At 45.4% G+C, this 19354-nt stretch overlaps 1 protein-coding gene across 15 annotated transcripts in view; it reads left to right on the top strand.

Moving 5' to 3' along the window:
• TCAIM (T cell activation inhibitor, mitochondrial) overlaps positions 1 to 19354 on the top strand; it is a 167739-nt gene that overhangs the window by 104562 nt on the left and 43823 nt on the right. For all 15 annotated transcript variants that reach the window (XR_003854572.1, XR_003854573.1, XR_003854574.1 and 12 more), the window contains one exon: positions 15586 to 15818. Coding sequence is in view for 12 of the 15 variants with exons in the window: in XM_029589388.1 (XP_029445248.1) it covers positions 15586 to 15818 (233 nt within the window). In the remaining 3 variants the exon portion in view is untranslated. The remainder of the gene's footprint in view (positions 1 to 15585; positions 15819 to 19354) is intronic.

A 19354-nucleotide genomic window follows, 5' to 3' on the forward strand; every position in this document is an offset into this window, starting at 1 on the left:
AACCCGTCGGCGTGCGCAAGTTACACCTGCATCGGGCAGGCGTAACTTGTAAAATACAGGTAGGGGGGGAATTAGTTAGGGGTGGGTTAGATAAGGGAAGGGAAGGTGGGGGGGCCGGGAGGGAATGGAGGAAGGCTGTGCTGCTCGGCGCGCGCAGGCTGCCAATTTTTGCGCAGCCTTGTGCACGCCGACCCTGTATTTTATAACATGCGCGCGCAGCAGCGCACGCATGTTATAAAATCGGGAGTAGATTTGTTCGCGCCGGGTTGCGCGAACAAATCTACTCCCGCGCACACCTTTTAAAATCTACCCCTTTGTGCTTTTCTGCTGTTGAAGTCCACCTCCTTTATTATATCCTTTTCTTGCTATGGTTTGTTTAATGATTGTGCTATTCTGTGATGCATAAAATAGTTTAATTTGAAACACATTAAAAATAACAGACGTGTTTTGTCTGATCGCTCGTGTCTTTTTAAAATGCTACACATCTTATAAACTCTGCAGGGGCAAAACAAGGACTGGATCAGTGTCTTCAGGTGAAACTGAACAGCCGCTCTACCTGCTATTTTTCTCTCTGTCCTTTTCTAGTTTGTTTTTCCTCATCTGTTGCATTCCACCCCTTTGCTTTCTTTTGTCCCTCTCTATCTCTCGCTATAGTTTCATAATATACTGTATATCCAGAGTGCCCTCATTCAATCTCAATTCCGCAGCTGCAGGAAAGACCACAAAATACACCTCTTCCTGCAAGAAGACTGGAGAAGCCAAGCTGTGAAGAGGCTGAGGTTGTCCTGCTGCATTTTTAGCTCCTCCCCCTTGTGCTGAGGCTAAGACTGTCCTGTGTGTGATTCCTTTCCATTCCTGTTGAGGCTGTCCTGCTTTTTTTTTTTTTTTTTTTTATTTATTTTATTATGCATTTCAAAATACAAGACAACAATACCGCATGTCACAGATTGGGTACAAATAATAATACAGGAAATTTTCCATTCATACACTATACTGTACTCTTTAACCAAGGAAATATATATAATACAAACTTTTTCCAAAGAGATAATATAGTTTGGAACAAAACATAAACTAACTCCCGTTATAAAGTAATAGGAGATCCAAGATGTAATTTGAGCAAATTCAAAGCATTTTTAACTAAAACAATAGCAGGTAAGCGGTGTATTTAACTATACCCTATAACTGATCTCAGCAAGTTCTAGGTAATTTTGCATCAATAAACTTTCGTAGTTCAAGCGGTTCTACAAACACAAACCTCTCACTTTGGAATTTAACCACACATTTACTGGGGTAATAAACCATAAACTGAGCACCAAGGGTTTTCACTTCTTGGCCCATTAAAAGAAATTTCTTCCTGCGTACTTGTGTGGTTTTGGTTATGTCAGGGTATGTCCAGACTTTCTGGCCCAGAAACTTTTTATCTCTATTTTTAAGAGATAACCTCAATATTTTGTCTCTATCAGCTATGTTTGCGAATTTCACACATAACGTTCCCCATTGCTCTACTTGGTCAGTCATACTCTGTTCGAGAAATGCAGTGATATTTTCCATTTCTTGCTGTTTTTCTTCTATTTCCACCTCTTGATCTTTCTTTTCCATTTTTCTTTGACTTATAAAGAAAATCTTCTCCATTATTGGTGTTTCTGTTGGAGTTAACATTAGAACTTCTGATATATATTTTTTATACAACTCATAAGTGGATATCAGTCTAATACTAGGAAAGTTTAGTATCCTGAGATTTTTGTATCTGGCTTGATTTTCCAGTGTCTCAGTTTTCCTAGAGTTTGCATTGTCTCCATGTATCAACCCGACCTGGGCTTTTTCAACAATTTCCACCCGATTTTCAAGGGCTTGGAACTTTTCTTTATGCGCTGATAATATCGGATCAATCTGGGTAACGCGATTCTGCATTTCTATCAGCGTTTTATTTGTTATCTCAATAGATGATTTTAAATCAACAAGGGCTACCCATACATTTTCCAAAGTAATGCTGGACGTTTGTGGAACACTTGAAAAAAGCTTTTGACTCACTGTTCTTTCCGTGCAGACTCCCTGCCTCTCTCCTGAGGCCTCTGTACGTCCTTTGCCTTCCTCCGGTGTTGAAGTCAGAGGGCGTCCGTCCCCTCCATTCTTTGGGCTCACCTCCTCTCTCATCGGACTTCCCTCGAAGGAGTCTGGTAAGCCTGGCAACTCCGGTCTGGCTCCCGTTCCCAAGTCCGAGAGCGTGGTGAGTCCGGGAGGCAAAGGTTTAGAGGGAGCCCCGGGGCTCAATGAGATGTCTGGGCCTGGTGGCGTCGGCGTTTGCTCACCGTCAGCGCTCACAACGGCCGCTTCTCCCGGGGTATTAACGCCACTTGGCAAGAAGAAGTTCCCAATCGATAGCTGAGTTGAAGCGAGAGTCTGGGCTGTCAGGGTCTCTACCCGGATTCTCGCTTTTCTTTTAGTATGAGGCATTTTTTTTGCGGAAAAAACTTTCAGCTCGGGAGCTCACCTCTTCCACGTCCTGCTAGCAAGACGCCATCTTGGATCTCGAGCTTGGCTGTCCTGCTTTTAATTCCTCCCCTTTCATACTGATTGGGCAGCAGAAAGAGGAGAGGAACCAGTGGCAGCACGTCAGGCCACATCCTTCTCTTCTGCTGCCTGAGCCCAACTGCAGTTTCCATCACCCTGAACACACATGGTTGAAAGCTGAACTTGGGCCCAGGCGGCAAAAGGAGGAAGCAGCCTGAGTGCTTCCAATGTTCTCCTCCTCCTTCCTGCAGCAAATCAACTGGGGTGGTTTTGTACTTGGCAAGAGTGGGCGGCAGAAGAGAAGGAAGCAGCTTGAGTGCTGCCACTGGAGAGTGAGTGAAGGGATTGGTGTCAGTGGAAGACGTCAGAGGATCTATGGAGTGTGAGTGAGTGCTGCGAGAACAAGGTAATCAGAGGGGCTGCAAACGAGGGGAACAGGAGTGTGAAAGAAGGGATCTGTGTTGAGAGGAAGGGTATGAGTGAATCAGCTCTTCTCCTGGTCCTGGGTTCCTTTCCCCAGTCCAGGGTCCCCTTTCTTCTCCTGCCTCCTTGATTCCCCTTACCTCTCCTCCACTTATTCCCTTTCCCTCTAATCCCTGATTTCCTAGCATGTAGACAGATGGACTCAGGACCAGTGGGTTTATGCTCCCCTGCCAGCAGATGAAGATGGAGCAAGCTGACGTCACAGTAAATATAACCCTGCAGTGACCCCAACCTGCCAGTATTCTCTGTCTCCAGCAGATGGTGAATGTGCATCTCCCTATGGGGATTGCTTCGAGCCTTTTGGAAGGAGAAATGTGAAATTCTAAATTCATTAAAAGAAAGCCCCATTCTCCTGTGGTGATACCTAAAGGTCCCTCCCCCAGTTGGGAATTCCTGTGGTGATTTCTGTGATCCCTCAGAGATGTGCCTTGGTCCGGTAGCTGGGTTTCCCGGTGCAAACTTAGCTGCTAGTTCAGCTGAAAGGCAGTGGGTACAGGAGACCAAGCGTGACAGTGACACTAGATGCCCTCACCCCCTGCAGCTGGAGACACTCTCTGTACTCAGCCGGTAAGCGCTGAGCTTGGGTACGGTTTAAAAAAAAAAAACGTTTTAACCTGAATCAGACATTTAGAGGGAATTCAGGACTTTCTCCGGTCTCCATTCTCTGCATGCCATACTGATGGTCGTTCCCAGCGGGAGTGGGGTTAGAGAACTGGGCAGCTGGGTGGGTTAAGCCCCACACTTAGGCTTTATTCTTGCATGCCGAGTGGTAGGCCACGGCAGCCGTGTTCACGCGCTCTTGCGCGTGTGCTACTGCCCTCTATAGGCCATCGGTGTGTGCAGTGCATCGACTCTGTGCACACATTGTGCGCTTGTTTTTTGGGCATGCTTTTTACTCATACAAACCTTTTAACGCTCTAATACTTGGCGCACAGGTTGTGTGTGCGCCTTGCTGCACCTTCTTCTCAGTGCTTATTTTTTTGGACACATTTCTTTTTTGAGCGCGAGCTGTTCTGATGCATGCTTACCGCTGTGATGGTGCCGGTAAGCAAGAAGCCTAAGCGTCTTCATATTTATGTTGCTTGTCATATTAGGGCTTCTCAGCCTGACCTACCTTCTAACCTGTGTCAGCGCTGCTCAGTCACTCAGGGAGAGTTGCCTTCCTTGGATTTTGCTAAGCCTGGCTCTTCCCATTTGGATGATGGGTTGGTCACAGCTTTGACTGGGGAGACACCAGATCTTGGTTCTCCCTTGATGGGCTCCTCCGCTGGCGAGAGCAGTTCTGTGGGATCAGCTCCAGTTCCTTCCGGGCTTGGTCTGGACCAGACTGCTTTTTCTTGGGTGGAATTTTTTCAAGGCTTTTTCTTGGGTGGAATTTCTTCAGGCGCAGTTCTCCGCTTCCCCCGGTGGCTCCTCCCTCTTCTAGTCCTACGCTTAAGCGCCGGGTCATGCCTCAGCTCCCTGCGGTTGTTCCCGACAGGAATCTGGATGGCACTGATGATGAGGTTGATCCTGATTCCCTGGAAGATGGGGAAATTCCTCCAGGTCTGGAACCATATCGAACCATGTTGCAGTTCTTTCATAGAGATGAACTGCCAGCCCTGATTTCCCAGACCTTGAAACAGCTGGGTGTCCCTGGTTCGGATGCTATGTAAGAGCCGAGGAAGAATCCCATTTTGGTTTCCTTACGTAAAGCCTGTTATTTTTGACCTGTTATTTGTGTGTGTTTTGATATTGTATTTTATGTTAATTATTTTGAGGGAGGACTTTTTTTTTTAACTTATTCCAGCCCCTCGGTGAGAGAAAAGGGGGTTGGCATATATTAGGGGAGGGTATTTATTTGTGGGTTATTCTGTATTAGCTATGATAATTTTTATTTTATTGTATTTTATACATAATTATTTATTGTATTTTATTTATTTATAAACCTTTTATATTTGACCTTTTTCCAAACTAGTCTCAAAGCAGATTACAGACAGATTAAAGTTAAGTTCCTATTACAAAGTGTAACAGGTTACAATCAATATAAGGAACAAGATGGAGGGGCCTATAAGAAGATTGATGATAGAGGGAAAGATATAGTTGTACTGGAAAAAGTACAGAGAAGGGTGACCAAAATGATAAAGGACATGGAACGGATCCCCTATGAGGAAAGGCTAAAGAGGTTAGGGCAGTTCAACTTGGAGAAGAGATGGGAGATGGGGGATATGATAGAGGTCTATGAAATCATGAAAGGACTTGAACGGGTAAATGTGAATTGGTTATTTACTCTTTTGAATAATACAAGGACTAGGGGGCACTCCATGAAGTTAGCAAGTAGCACATTTAAAACAAACTGGAGAAAATTCTTTTTCACTCAATGCACAATTAAGCTCTGGAATTCATTGCCAGAGGATGTGGTTAAGGCATTTAGTGAGGATGGGTTTGAAAAAGGTTTGGGTAAGTTCCTGGAGAAGTCCATAAAATGCTATTAATCAATAGGGAATAGCCACTGCTTGTTGCCGGCATTAGTAGCTTGGGATCTATTTAATGTTTGGGTACTTGCCAGGTACTTGTGACTTGGATTGGTCACTGTTGGAAACAAGATACTGTGCTTGATGGACCCTTGTTCTGACTCAGTATGGCATTTCTTATGTTCTTATGAAATCAGGGGTAGATTTTTAAAAACAGCGCGATCGCGTACTTTTGTTTGCGCAGCAGGTGCAAACAAAAGTACGCTGGATTTTATAAGATACGCGCATATCCTCTAAAATCCTGGATCGGCGCACGCAAGGCTGCCGATTTTGGGCAGCGCCGCGCAGCCTGCCTCCGTTCCCTCCGAGGCCGCTCTGATTTCAGAGCGGCCTCGGAGGGAACTCTCTTTCGCCTTCCCCTCCCTTCCTCTACCTAAACCCCCCCCTTACCTTTGTCCGTAGATTTACGCCTGCGAGAAGCAGACGTAAATCTACGCGCGCCAGCTGGCGCGCCGTCCTCCGACCCGGGGGCTGGTCCAGAGGCCTGGACCACGCCCCTGGGCCGGCGCCGAAACGCCGCGCCCCGCCCCCGAAATGTAGCGTCATCGGGTCCCGCCCCCGACACGCCCCCTTCCAAAAACCCCGGGACCTATGCTCGTCCCGGGGCTCTGCGCGCGCCGGCGGCCTATGGAAAATAGGCGCGCCGGCACGCAAGGCCCTGCTCACGTAAATCCGGGCGGATTTACGCGAGCAAGGCTTTTAAAATCCACCCGTAAATGTATTATTCAGGGTAGTAGATGGAATAGTACTGTTATGAGATCATTAGATGAAATAGGGAAAGTGGGTAGATCAATGGACAATATTGCGGTTGAACTGGGGAGAGTCCATAAGTAAGACCATTCAGTGGTGGATAATGATGCGATTCCATTGTGGTCTGGTAACAAAGGTGGTTTTCTTTACTAACTTTGTTACAGTTGATAGAGGCCTTAGCTGTTTTTCTGAAGGCAAGGTAGGACGTTTCTTGGTAAATATAGTGGAATCTTTTTCCATATCTTGGGGTGAAGCAACTGAAAACACGAAGTCTGGTGCAGGTTAGTCTAGCAGAAGCCACAGGAGAAAGAGGATAGTAAGGCCATTTGGGAAGAACAAAGTACTCTTGCATGAGCACAGAAGCCATGAGGTATTCTGAGGCTGTTTACACACCTGAAGATCAAGTAGAGAGCTCTGAATTGAATCCTCTTTTCAACTGAGAGCCAGTGTAGTTGCCTTAAGAAAGGCTTTATGTGCTCAGATGCTATGGCTCAAACCAAAATTCTTACAGCTGTACTTTGAAGAAGTTGGATGCATTTGAAGTTATGTTGAGAGATTCCATGGAGTAGTGAATTGCAATAGTTTGGCTGTTGATTAAAGCATGAATCTGGCCACCGTGATAATGTTTGAAAATGTTGCAAAGTTGATGAATTTGGCACAGATGCATAAATCAGGTCTTCACTACCTTTGAGATGATATTAGACTCCCAAACTTCACACTGAATCTTTTGGTAGTAAGGGAGTACCAGACAGGGAGGGTAAAGATAGTAAGGGGTATCCTTGGCTGCTTATTCAGAGGAATTCTGATTTGGAGGGATTGAGTTTGAGTCTGTGATTATGGAGGTATTGGACTATTGCTGCAAGGCAGTGATTGAGATTCATGATGGAAGAGATTTGGTCTGGTCCTACTTTAATACAGAGTTGAATGTCATCAGCAAAGAGGTGACAATCAATTTGCTAAAGGACTGAATGATGTCACAGATCTGTAAGCCACTTTGAATCCTGTTCTGGAAAAAGGGGTACAAAATACAAATACAGATAGAAACAGAAAAAAATCTAAAAACACATAGTTACGAAAATGCAAATCTACATGCGTTGTTGCCTCCCCTGGCCTATCCCCTCCATAAGAATGCCTGTTGTGGAGCAACATGGGCAATTTTCAGCCAGTCCTTTTACCTGGGAAAATAGCTTTTGAAAATTGCCCTTTTATCGACTCTGTGCCTTTTATTTTATTCCTGACATATAAAGCTACTCCTCCCCTTTTTGGGGGTACCTATATTTTGTTACATTCACTTCCCTGTCCTGATTATCATTGAACCTTGGTTCAGTTACTGCAGCTGTATCAATATTCTCTTCTACCAGGGTGACTTCTTTGTCTGTGAGTGTGGATAGACTAAACATTTGTGCACATGACTTTCCAAGTTGTTTTTGTACCTCCCACTCACTTGGTTCCTGTCCTTCCTAGGAATTTCATTAAGTATTCTTCCTCTATTGCTTGATCATTCCACTTGCTATCCCAAAATCAGTCTTCCAATTTCCTTCTGGTATTTTAAATGTCTTCCAGTGTACTACTCCTATAGGAGGTAATTTTCAAAGGAGTTGCGCGTGTAAATGTAACATAGTATCATAGCAATTTTCAAAGCCATTTACTTGAGTAAAGTGCATTTGCATGTGTAAAAACCCAGGCTTTTTAAAATCAGGTCCTGTGTGTATTCACATAGTAAGAAAGAAATTTCTAGACCCTTCCCTAATCCCACAATTTCATTATGGTTTTTACATGTCCTGTTTACATTTGAGCTTTTGCCACCATCCCCAATGAACCTATTTTAAAGCCAGCCTTAGTGAGTCTATGAGCAAAGTTGCTTTTTCCATTTCTTAACAAGCATATTCCATCTTTTCTTCGGTGCGTATCAGACCATGATCCCAAAAAACAAATCCTTGTCATTGGCACCATCCGCACAGCCTTATATTCATCTCCAAGATGAATCTCTGTCTAGCCACACTTTTACCCTTGACAGGAAGGATAGACTAGAACACTACCTGGGCCCTGTATTCTTTCACTCATGCTGTCTGTGCCATGTAGTCCTTTCTGATCTTCTGAGGGTCTCTTACCTTCTGGTATTGTGGGTGTCTATGGATGAGCAGCATGAGATGGATCTGACTTAAACAGCCTTCCTGTGATGTCTCTGTTTTGGGCTCTTGGCAGGCAGTATACTTCCATGGGTAATATAGTAACATAGTAATGTGGCAGAAAAAGACCAAAATGGTCCACCTAGTCTGCCCTGCAAGCTTCCCAAGATAGTAACTGCCGCTCCGTGCAGGTTACCTCCATGTTTCTCTTAAGGGTAGTATAGATATGTCTGATCTGTAGATGGATCTTCTATTCCATGTAATAGTCACCAACAACCACTCTTCTTCTTCTTTGGTGTTTTATGTGTTTCTCCTCAAGTGATTCCAATACTGCATATCTGTTCCTTGACTACATTGAATGGGGCTTGGGGTTGGCATACTCTTTGTTGCTAGAAGTGGCTATCTACTAGTTTTCATGTAAATGGGATATGTCTTTCTTCTCCTTTGCTTCTGCTGCCATCCTCTTTAGCTGGCTCTTCATCTTGGATATTGAAGTCTCCACAAATAATCTGTCAATAAAACATTCATCTTTCCAGATGCTCCTCAACCTTGACAGCTCCTGCAGCTCCCTTACCTTCTCCCTGAGGGATATCACCATCTGATATCTCTTTCATTGGATATTGTCCTTCTTCCAAGGGCAAGCAGGATGGCAGTCCTCACACATGGGTGGACATCATCAGATGGAGCCTGGCCTGGAACTTTGAAAGATCTAGAATCTTTGAGATCAAACATGCTCTACTGAGCATGTGCAGCCGTAGTTATCACCCTGCCCCCTAGGCAGAGTACCTCAGTCTCTTTTTGTCCGCAGAGCTGTGTGGTCCAGGTCTTCAGCTTTGTCCTTTCCTCTCAGTTTTTGTTGTGATTTTTTTTCTGGAGCTATAGCTGTTTTCTACTTCTTTTCTTTACAGTAGATTTTATTTTGTTTTTAAAATGTTTTTCTCTTCCTTTCAACTTTCTGGCAGCTTTATGACAGGCCTTGGTCACTGTGTAGGCCACTGAGCCTGGGGACTCACCTGAGTTCTATCCGGGCTGCAGTTCCATATTGTTTCACTGATTGATCGACATCAGTGGAGGCTTGGACAGTGAAAGGATGGAGGACTGCACCATTCCTGTGGGGAGAGAGCTCATCCTCCCCACATTCTAAGGAACTAGTCTCCACGGGCTTGAGCCCTGGATGATGTAGCCTCTCCTCCTGCTTGACAGAGATGGCAGTGCAGTCTCTGTGTGAGAGAGGGTGAGCAGAAGCCTGGGCAAGCAGCGTTGCTGTTGCACCTTCAGTGCCATGCCCAGTAACGATTGCCCGTGCAAGTGCACTGATGGGCTGACACCTGAGACCAGGACTGCCATTGAGCGCGATGGTCACCCTTGACACCATTGAGGTATTAGGACACTCTCATTGTCATTGAGGTACTTGACCGCCCTTGATGCCGTAAGCATCATCGACCATGGGTGCCATCGAGTGCCATGCACACCATCAATTGCCATAGTTGGGGGTGGGAGCCCTTCCATGCTGTAGTCATTGGTGTGTTCCAATGTCTACAGCAGGCACAATGGGCTTTCAATGCACTGGAGGAACGGCATTGACATGAATGCCATGGGCCTCAATGCAGCACCATGGGTCCAGACTGCATCTGGCACCAGGACCTCAATGCCATCTAGGTACAGGGCCATCATCGAGGCATGGGGCTATCGAGCATGCTTGCCAGTGAATCTATTTGTAGCTGCTCTCAACCATGTCTAGCACCATCACTATCAGAGGGCACCAGGATTGCCGTTGAGCACCTGATCATCACTGAGCCAGTCAACCGCTGGGGCACAGGGGTCCTGAGAGCCCTTGAGCATGATGGAAGTCCTTAACCAAAAATGGATTCAGGCTTGGGGCGGCCGCACTGCTGTCAAGTGCCAAGGTACCCTGGAACACCTAGGCATCCAGGGTACACTGTGAACTGGTGCCCTTGAGGTTATCGAGCATTGGGGGCACTGACAAGCCCCTTTGTGGTGTCCGGAAGGGACACTGAGGGGCATCAAAGTGTGCCATCGATAGCATAAGACCATCTAGTGCTATGGGCACTGAGGCTTTTGGGTGTCCTGAGCCACTATACAGCGCCAAAGGCACTGGGATCTAGGGGCATCGGAGACTCCATTGGACTTTGAGCACCAATGGTGATGCTGAGCACCAAAGTTACTGTCAAGGCTAGCATCAACCATAGGCATTGGCATGGACACTGTGGAGCCTGCAGCATCGATGCCCTTGGGCGCATAGCTGAGATGAGGGGAATCATCGAGGACGCCAGCCATCATTGCTTCCTTTGGGCACTGATGTGGTATATGGAGCACCCAGTGGTGCATCAGTACCATCGACTCCTTCAGGCACCGGTCTCCATCAGTGCATGTCGACTCTTGGACATTTTCGGCCTGCGATGTTTCCGAGTCATTGGCACTTTCAGGTGCTGTGTACACCATGGATACTGCCTGGCTGTTGACGTCTGCAGGCGCCTGGGACTCCATAGATGGCGCTGCATGCTGTCGAGTATGCCGGGTGCCTGTGGCATGGTCAAGCACCGTTTGAGCCCTGGTCCCACTAATACCTTTTGATATGCTGCTTGACATTGTCTGTAACAGACAATATTCTTCCACATCTCTCTCCCTGTCCAGTGTTGGCAGGGAAATTGATTCATTCAAGTGAAAATCCAAGACCAACTTCGGCAAAAAGGACGGAACAATTTGCAGCCTTATCGCCCTGGAGTCACTCGCAGAAATGGTTCCTGGCAAGACAGCCTCCAAGCAGCACTGACAGCAGCATCAGTGCCATAGATGCAATCTATTACTTGTGAGTGCCAAGGGCGTTCTTGGCACCGGAGACGCCATTGCCAGAATGGGCACTGGTGGATATGGACGGATGCTGCAGGGCACCACCGCAGAGCAGCATGGACATCGTTGGTTACCATGGACTTCAGTCCCAATTCAAGGGCTGCAATCAGCCTCTTGGATATTGTCAGGTACTGTGGGTACTATGGGGCAATACCACCCACCATCAGGGATGGCCATAGTCATAAACCCAGTGGCACTGGGGATGCCATAGTTACACTGTACATACTGACTCCATTAGGAGTTAGTGTGACAGTGGAGCTCATCATTTGCGGTCAGGTACGGCAGGAGTTGACTTCTCCTCCAAGCACTTCAGGTGCAGGCGATAAGCTTTCTCATTGTCTGTGCCAGAAATAGTGGGACTGCCATTGTTGCAGCAAGGTTTTGCATCTTAGGGTGCGATGGGAGACTAGAGAGGAGAGCACCATCACATACTCTGGGATTGCTTTTTAGCAGTGTGCAGTCGCAGATTCTTAACAGGTAATGCTCAGTCTCTGCTGTGCTGTGAGATTCTACCCACAAGCACAGAGATGGGATGCTTATGTGCACCGCCATCTGCAGGATGGGGTACTGGTGCATGAATAATGGTCATTGCACTTTTAAAAGTGAAAGGCACTATTCTTTCAGTTTCTCTCTAGTGTGGGTGTGTGTGTGTTTCCCTCGTGGTGAGCACAACAGGTTGTGCGCTGCTGCCACAAGACCTAAGACTGAGTTCCTAATCGAACTACAAGGGGCGTGGATACCAGGAGGATAGTGTCGGGATTCTGACCCTCCCACAGCAGAGGGCTATGTCTTTTGACCCCTCCCATATTAGCTTACTTTAAATCCTCTTAGGAGGGAAACCTCTGGGGCTCTGTCCCTTGCAGATCTGTTGCCGAACTGGAGCCTTGATTTTTTTTGAATCGGTGCACCTCCTTGCAGGCCAGTACCTTCTCTGTTCCCTGCGGAATCCAAGAGCAAGCCAGACCTTAGTTAGCACTCTTTCCTAGGTCATCCTAAGGCACAGCAAGTGTATTTCATGAGGGAGTTATTCTGGATTCGGTCTCCCAGTCATATCTGGGGTCTCCTTTTCTGGGCAGAGCCTGGCAAAGATTAGGGGGTTTCTCCCAGGAGTCACCTTTATGATACTGGCTGAGCACAATGTGTGTTTTTTTGCGGATGACCACTCTTGCCAGTCATTCTCGCATGCAGGTCCCTACCTCAATGAGGAGAGTTCTGGTCCATTTGCATCCCACTTGGCAGGTATGCCTTTCAACCTCTCACCATATCCATGGATACGTAAGTTAGGGGATGAGGGACTCTGCTACAGAAGGGTTACACTTTTGTTGCAGTGGCTTGCGAGCTATACTTTGCCCTTTTAGGGATAACGCTGTCTGTGGGCAGGGAGGTCCTGGTTCATGCAATTGTTGTTCCACTTACTGGACCACATGATTCCTTGGGAAAGTATACGTAATCATGGCCTTGGGTCTTGATATCTAGCCAGGTTGTTGGGCAGTTTGTTCCGAGATCAGACGGACCCTGCCCTGGTACCTTTCGGGTTGCCAGTTTTGTAAAGAAATTCTGTTTCTACGGGAGTTTGCACCTGCAGCATCCCTTTTGGTGGAGAGTTTCTGGATGTCTTCCCCGGGAGGTTCGCTCTCGGTTTCAGCTGTTCCTATCATGCTGAGAGGTTTATCTCGGGAGGGGTAACTCCCTACTGGAATCACTAGTGAGTTGTTTGGTTGGGGTTGATAAGGCAGCCTAGCGGATCTTTCTTATCCCTGCAGCCCTGGGGTCTGCCTCTTTGCATTCGGCACTCCTTCTGATTTCCAGTCAGAATGTCAGGGGGAGAGGGAGAAAAGTTAGGGCATGTGTGGTATAGCATAATGTATACCTGCAGGGAATAGTACACCACCTTTTCCCTTTTTTTTCGCCAAGTTCTGGCCAGTACTGCCTTTAGGTTTTCATACTTCACTGGGTTGACCAAAGTGCCTCCCTGCTCACTTGAGCTATCTGTGGACAGGGTGGATAGGCCTATCCTTAACAAGATGGAGCATGGGTGAGCTTCAGGCCTAGCTTAACGCCCTACTTGGGGACTTTTGGTCTATCCATACCATTTCGGGATTGCTTTTCATCCTCGACACTCTTGATGTCTGTCCTGGGTGGTCAGATTTGTCTGATACTTTGGCACTTCTTCCAAATGTTGCTTGGGTTTTTCTGCCCATTGTGTCTATCAGCCAATCAATGGGCGCACTTCAGCAAATGCATTCTGTCCTTCAGATGCTAGTGGACTGCATTCTGGAGGGCTCTCTGGCCCCAGATGGCTTTTCAGTTTTTTGTGACAGTGAAGGAAACTTGCAGTCTTTGTCCAAGGGATCTCTCTTGGTAGGTTTTCTCTGCCTTTTCCTGTATCCAGGAAGATTGAGGACTACGGTCAATGTCCGAGTTTGTTGATCCGAGACCCTGACTGTAATATTTTCTATGAGGCAAAGTATCCTTCTTGCTGGAATTTTCATCACATCCCTGCCTTAGGTGCCTCTACTACACATCAGGGTTTTTGTCTGCTGTTATATGTTTTTCTTTTATATAGAACCCAACTCTTTTCCCGCCTAGACCCATTTTTGGATCGGCTGCCTCACAGGCAAAGGGGAGAAAGGTAGTGCTTTCAACACTGTGGTGTTTCCCACTTTGTCCTATTTAGGCGGCCTATAGCTTGGGAATCACCCATGTGTGAGGACTGCCATCCTGCTTGTCTTCGGAAAAAGCAGAGTTGCTTACCTGTAACAGGTGTTCTCCGAGAACAGCAGGATGTCTATCCTCATGAAACCTACCTACCTCCCTTGGGTGTTGGTTTCTCTATGTATTAGCTGTATCATGGACCGAGGGGCTCTGCCTAGGAAGCAGGGTGATAGCTACAGCTGCACATGCTCAGCAGGGCATATTTGAAAGCTTTAGAACAGTGGTTCCCAACCCTGTCCTGGGGACCCCCCAGCCAATCAGGTTTTCAGGATATCCACAATGAATATGCATGAGAGAAAATTTGCATGCACTGCCTCCATAACATGCAAATTTTCTCTCATGCATTTTCATTGTGGATATCCTGAAAACCTGACTGGCTGGTGGGCCCCCAGGACAGGGTTGGGAACCACTGCTCCAGAATCCTTGAGATTTAAAGTTGCAGACCGGACTCCATCTGATGATGTCACCCACGTGTGAGGACTGATACCCTTTTGTCCTCTGAGAACACCTGTTACAGGTAAGCAACACTGCTTACGTACATGCCATATTCCCAGTAAACTGAGATCAGAACACGGCAGCATCCTGTATAGGATGAGCAGCTTCAACAGGAATCCCAGAGGAGCAGGCAAGGGAGGAGTCAACAGTGGTGACAGACTTTTGTGAGATGATATCTTTCAGCCATCACGGTTGCTTATGTAGAGATTTCTTTCCTTTCTGGTGGTTGTCACTTTGGCTATTGTAGTTTTAAAAACTAAATATGACATTAAATTAAAAACTGCAACAACAACAACAGAAAGTCTTCTTTTAAGAATCTCTTCAATTCCTCCTATAAATTTCCCTTTAAGTTCCCATTTCTACAGTCCTGTGTGCATGCTTGCTTCTGTGTCACACAAGAACGGTCTTAATAGCCTCTTGTAGCTTCTCCCCTTCATGAAGGCCTATTGCTACCCACCTTAAACTCTCTCTTGTGCAGTCCTATGTGCTTTCTGTTGTTGATTTGTAGAAAGGTTTACATCTAATTTCCCATTCACACGTAGTCTTAATGCAGAGCTATGGAAGTGTAGCATTACTGATGGTTCGATCCTGCATTTTGTGTGTTGTTAAGTCAATATCGATCATAGGACTTGCTCAAAATCTCATATAAAAGGAAGAGATGCACAAAAGATAATATCAGGTTAATCTGGTAAACACCATCTATATTATTTATTACCACTGAGACTTGGTTTCACTTTCGCCTCTACCAGAACAGCTTTGCAGAATAATGCTTTACTCCTGAGACTTGCTTATAGCTTTGATTATGTTGATTGACTGCACTTGGCCTTTTGTTGACTTTTACATTTCCTTTATATTTTAGTCTTCCTGTTCAGGATGAAAGGAAAAATGATTCAAATGAGTATGCAGCAAAGATTACTGGTCGTTAAGCAAATTATATTTCTAATGTAATAATGACATTAATTACTTTTTTCTTTTTTGCCATGTCAGTACGTAGCTCTAGACCAAACAACTGTCCTTTCACGTGATATTTTTGCCCATCCTTATGACAGCAGTCTGGTATATGTGTATCTAATGTAGTAAGGCAAGGGTAACATAAACATTTCTTTTTTATGTCCTAGCTGTTTGAGAGATTGCCGAGTTATTACAGCCTTCAGAGGAAGCAGATGATTTTAGAGGACCGGATAAGCCATCTTCTAGGTGGCATGCAAGTAATGTACCTCGAAGACCTGCAGCCACTGCTCACACTTGAAGAGTATTACTCAAGTCTTGATTCCTTCTATAATAGACTACTTGGCCAAAGACTGTCTTTTCACCCTCGAAGTCTGCGTGGCTTGCAAATGATTTTAGAGAAGTGAGTTGCTGTCTGCTCTTTTTCTTTTATTTCCTGCTGCTCCTGAGAGTACATTTTTGTCCTTTCTTCTTTCATGCTGACAGTTTACTAGAATCCTCAAATAGTTTGTGCCATTTCAGAGGGTTGGTTTATTTCTGAGGAGTACAAGTCCCATGGCAATAGGGCTGTGGCACCCAGCTGAGGACCGTCACTACAATGGCTGGGCCAGATGGGAAGGAAGGGGAGGGGAAGTGGGGGTGGATTTTGATGTTATAGTGAGATATTGGTGAATGTTTTATATATGTCTTAGAATTTAAAAAAAAGATATGTATATAAAAAGAAAATTAGGGGAAAGTTCATAACCACCATTGCCCATTAGAGGCCGGCTCTGGTTGAGCTGGAAGCACAAATGAACTGGAGGAAACTACCAGGTCAAAAATGCAATTTCAAAAAATGACTGCCATATTGAAACAAAAATGGACACAGATAAAATCATAGAACTACAAAAACAACAACCCACAAACGTGCAGACTTCCCACTAATTTTCAAAAGGAAAGTATAAACCTGTTTTGGTTTTGTAAATTAGCCATCCGTACATGCCCAAACTCCCCTGCACAGTTCCTCTTGTGTGTGCAAGGTGGATATAGTTGCGTAATTTTTAAAATCAAAAGTGCACATAAGTCCAAACCCCTACCTTCCTGGAATTTTTTTTTTTGCACATTTTAAAGAATGTATGAACTTGAATTATACTTTTAGTGGGCAGAGACTGGCAAATCTTCCAACAAGCCGCTGGCTCATGCAAAACCCAATTTTCTGCACATGCATGTCTTTGAAAATTGGTCCCTTAATGAACTGTTGTGTAAAACAAATGAATGCTCTACCAAAATCTCACAAAATAAAATCCTTTGGGAAGAGGAAGCAGAAACTGCCAGAGAAATATTAGCGAGCACATTCCTAAAGTCCTTACTCCAGTGGATAGCTGGAATGGCCTCCAGAGCAGTTGGGTTATGCCATCTGTGTCTGACATGCAGTGTCAGCGTCTTCATTGTTGTTTCTGTGCTTCCTTAACCTAATGATCCTGCTAAGTATAGAGCTCGTCATTTCCCATTATCCCACAAGTCATGTGCAGGAACTCTTACTCATTGGATTTTTTTTTTTTTTAATTCTTTATTTATGTAAATTTATTACAAATGTCCAAGAAAACAGTCTTGATCAGAAAAAGAAAAGAAGAACAATAAAGGTCATACTTATATCTTTTAGAGTGGAAATTACATGCTTCTTCAATTCTACAAGTCCACAATATATGGGATCCAATTAGCAAAACTTTAATAAAAAAGAAAAATATCACAATAGGATTTAGACAAAGCAGCCAAACCAGAGAGTATATCTTACTTTATAGGGCACTCGCTGCCCTGGATGAAGAGCAAAAACTAAGGGTTCAAGCCCCATTAAACTACACAGTTACTTTATCGCATAAGAAAAAAGTTAACCGAGGAGGTGAAAGAAAACATATGTATGGCCCTTATATTTTACGATACATTTACAGGGATATTTCAGGACAAATGAAGCCCCTATCTGAAGAACTCTGGGCCTTAATAAAAGGAACTGTTGTCTCCTCTTCTGCGTTTGTTTAGTCACATCAGGATAAATTCTCACTTTTAAATGCAAGAATTCTTCATTTCGATGTTTAAAGAATAGTCTCAAAATCCAGCCCCGATCAGGTTCAAGTGTGAAGGTTGCCAACATTGTGGCAGTCTGTGCCATTTCACTATCTGATATTTCTAGTAACTGGGATATATCCAGGTTCCAAATTAGATGATCCATCTCTTGAGCTCCATTCTGTTTATCTTGTAATTCTTGCTTCTTAAACTGGGGCAAATAATACGCTCTAGATAAAGGTGGTATAGCCTCCTCTGGAACTTGAAGGATCTCAGTGAGATACCTTCTAAATATATCCTTCGGTGGTATATGTGAAAGCTTTGGAAAATTGATGAAACGGAGATTCCTTCCTCTTATTATATTCTCCAAATTTTCAACTTTAATATGTAACTGATGATTTTCTTTTGTGATAGCATCCTGAATAGGTTTCCATTTAATTACTTCTTGTTTTATTTCTCCAAATTCTTTTGAGCTGGGATAATATGAGTTCTCTATCTTAACAATTCTGTCCTCAATGTTATTAATTTTATCCACTATTGGGTTTAGCTGCAATGTCATAGCATTTCCCAAATTAACAATAGCTTCCCAGATTGAATCCAGTGTAATTAAAGTTGGTCTTTCCGGAGTAGGCACTTCTTTGTTAATGGTTTCGATATCATAGTTATTTGCTCCTGATGTTTCTGTATTCCTCCTTCAGCCGGTGAGCCAGCCTTACCCTTGCCGGGGCCTTCACCAACATTTCCTCCAGATTCTATAGAGTGCTCAGACCCTGCCCGGAATAAGACACTTGCATCTTTGGCATTCGCCTACGCCGTCGATTCAACCCGGTCTCTGGAAGCCACCGGGTTAGCCGGTAGAGCCCTGAAGATCGGGAACAAAGATGTTAAAAGGTCTGTAGAGGAGCCGGAAAAATCTCCTCTTATCTCCTCCTCCATAGATGCCACCTCCGACCTGACCCTCTGTATGTGGGCGTCCATAGGGCCCGAAATAGGGGTTCCCGAAGGGACTGCGGGGTCAGTCCTCTCCTTCGCTCGATGCTTTCGGGCTGTGTGCAGCATTCAGCAAATTATTAACCGGGGTAACCCGATACTCAGGAGAGAAAAAACACCGCAGCGCCCACTAGCTGCTTGCTGGCACCATCTTGGATCTTACTCATTGGATTAAACAGAATCCACACAACCCAAAACATGACTTTTTAGCAGGTATTAGAACAGTCTAGGGATAAGTCTGGAATCACTGGGGTGGGGGGTGAATTAATAGACATGTGTCTCCTTCTGATCTCCCAGTCAATTCCCTCCCGCACCCCACAAGGTCCCAGCATGATCTGCTCTTCGACCTCTGGTCAACAAGAGAGCAGCAGACCTTTTTCTTGGGGGGGGGGGGGGGGGGACGACAGTTATGTTCCTGCTCCTTTGATTTCCAGCTTAATCTTAACTTAGGGCTGGAACCTGAGCCTTCATTCTCAACTTACATGGGCATTTTCCACGTATTTTATACCCCCTCTTAAATTATTTTAGTCAGTCATTGCAGTGACTCTCCTCAACTGGCACCCTGCAATCCTGTGCCCTAAATTCAGCCAGTAGGCGGCGGTGGCAGCATGCAGATACCAGCTTACCTCCTCCCCCTGCCTCCTCCGCAGCATGCCCATCCCCAGCCAAGCTGGACAGCGGAAGACCTGAACTAGAAATCAAAGTCTGGTCCCTCTGCATGGCAGTGCACAACATTGCCACAGAGCCATCAGGCTGGCCTGGCAGCATTTCTTACCACAGCTGCCGCCTCTGTCGGATGGCTTCACTTTGGCAGCTTGAACACTCAGTGCCCTATCGTCTTGCGAGACCTACCACCCCCCATGCATTCAAACCACAGAATGAAACCAGCCAGCAGAAGAGGCTACTTCA

Source organism: Rhinatrema bivittatum, chromosome 2 (genome assembly GCF_901001135.1).
Source record: "Rhinatrema bivittatum chromosome 2, aRhiBiv1.1, whole genome shotgun sequence".
In the NCBI taxonomy this organism is placed as follows: domain Eukaryota; kingdom Metazoa; phylum Chordata; class Amphibia; order Gymnophiona; family Rhinatrematidae; genus Rhinatrema; species Rhinatrema bivittatum.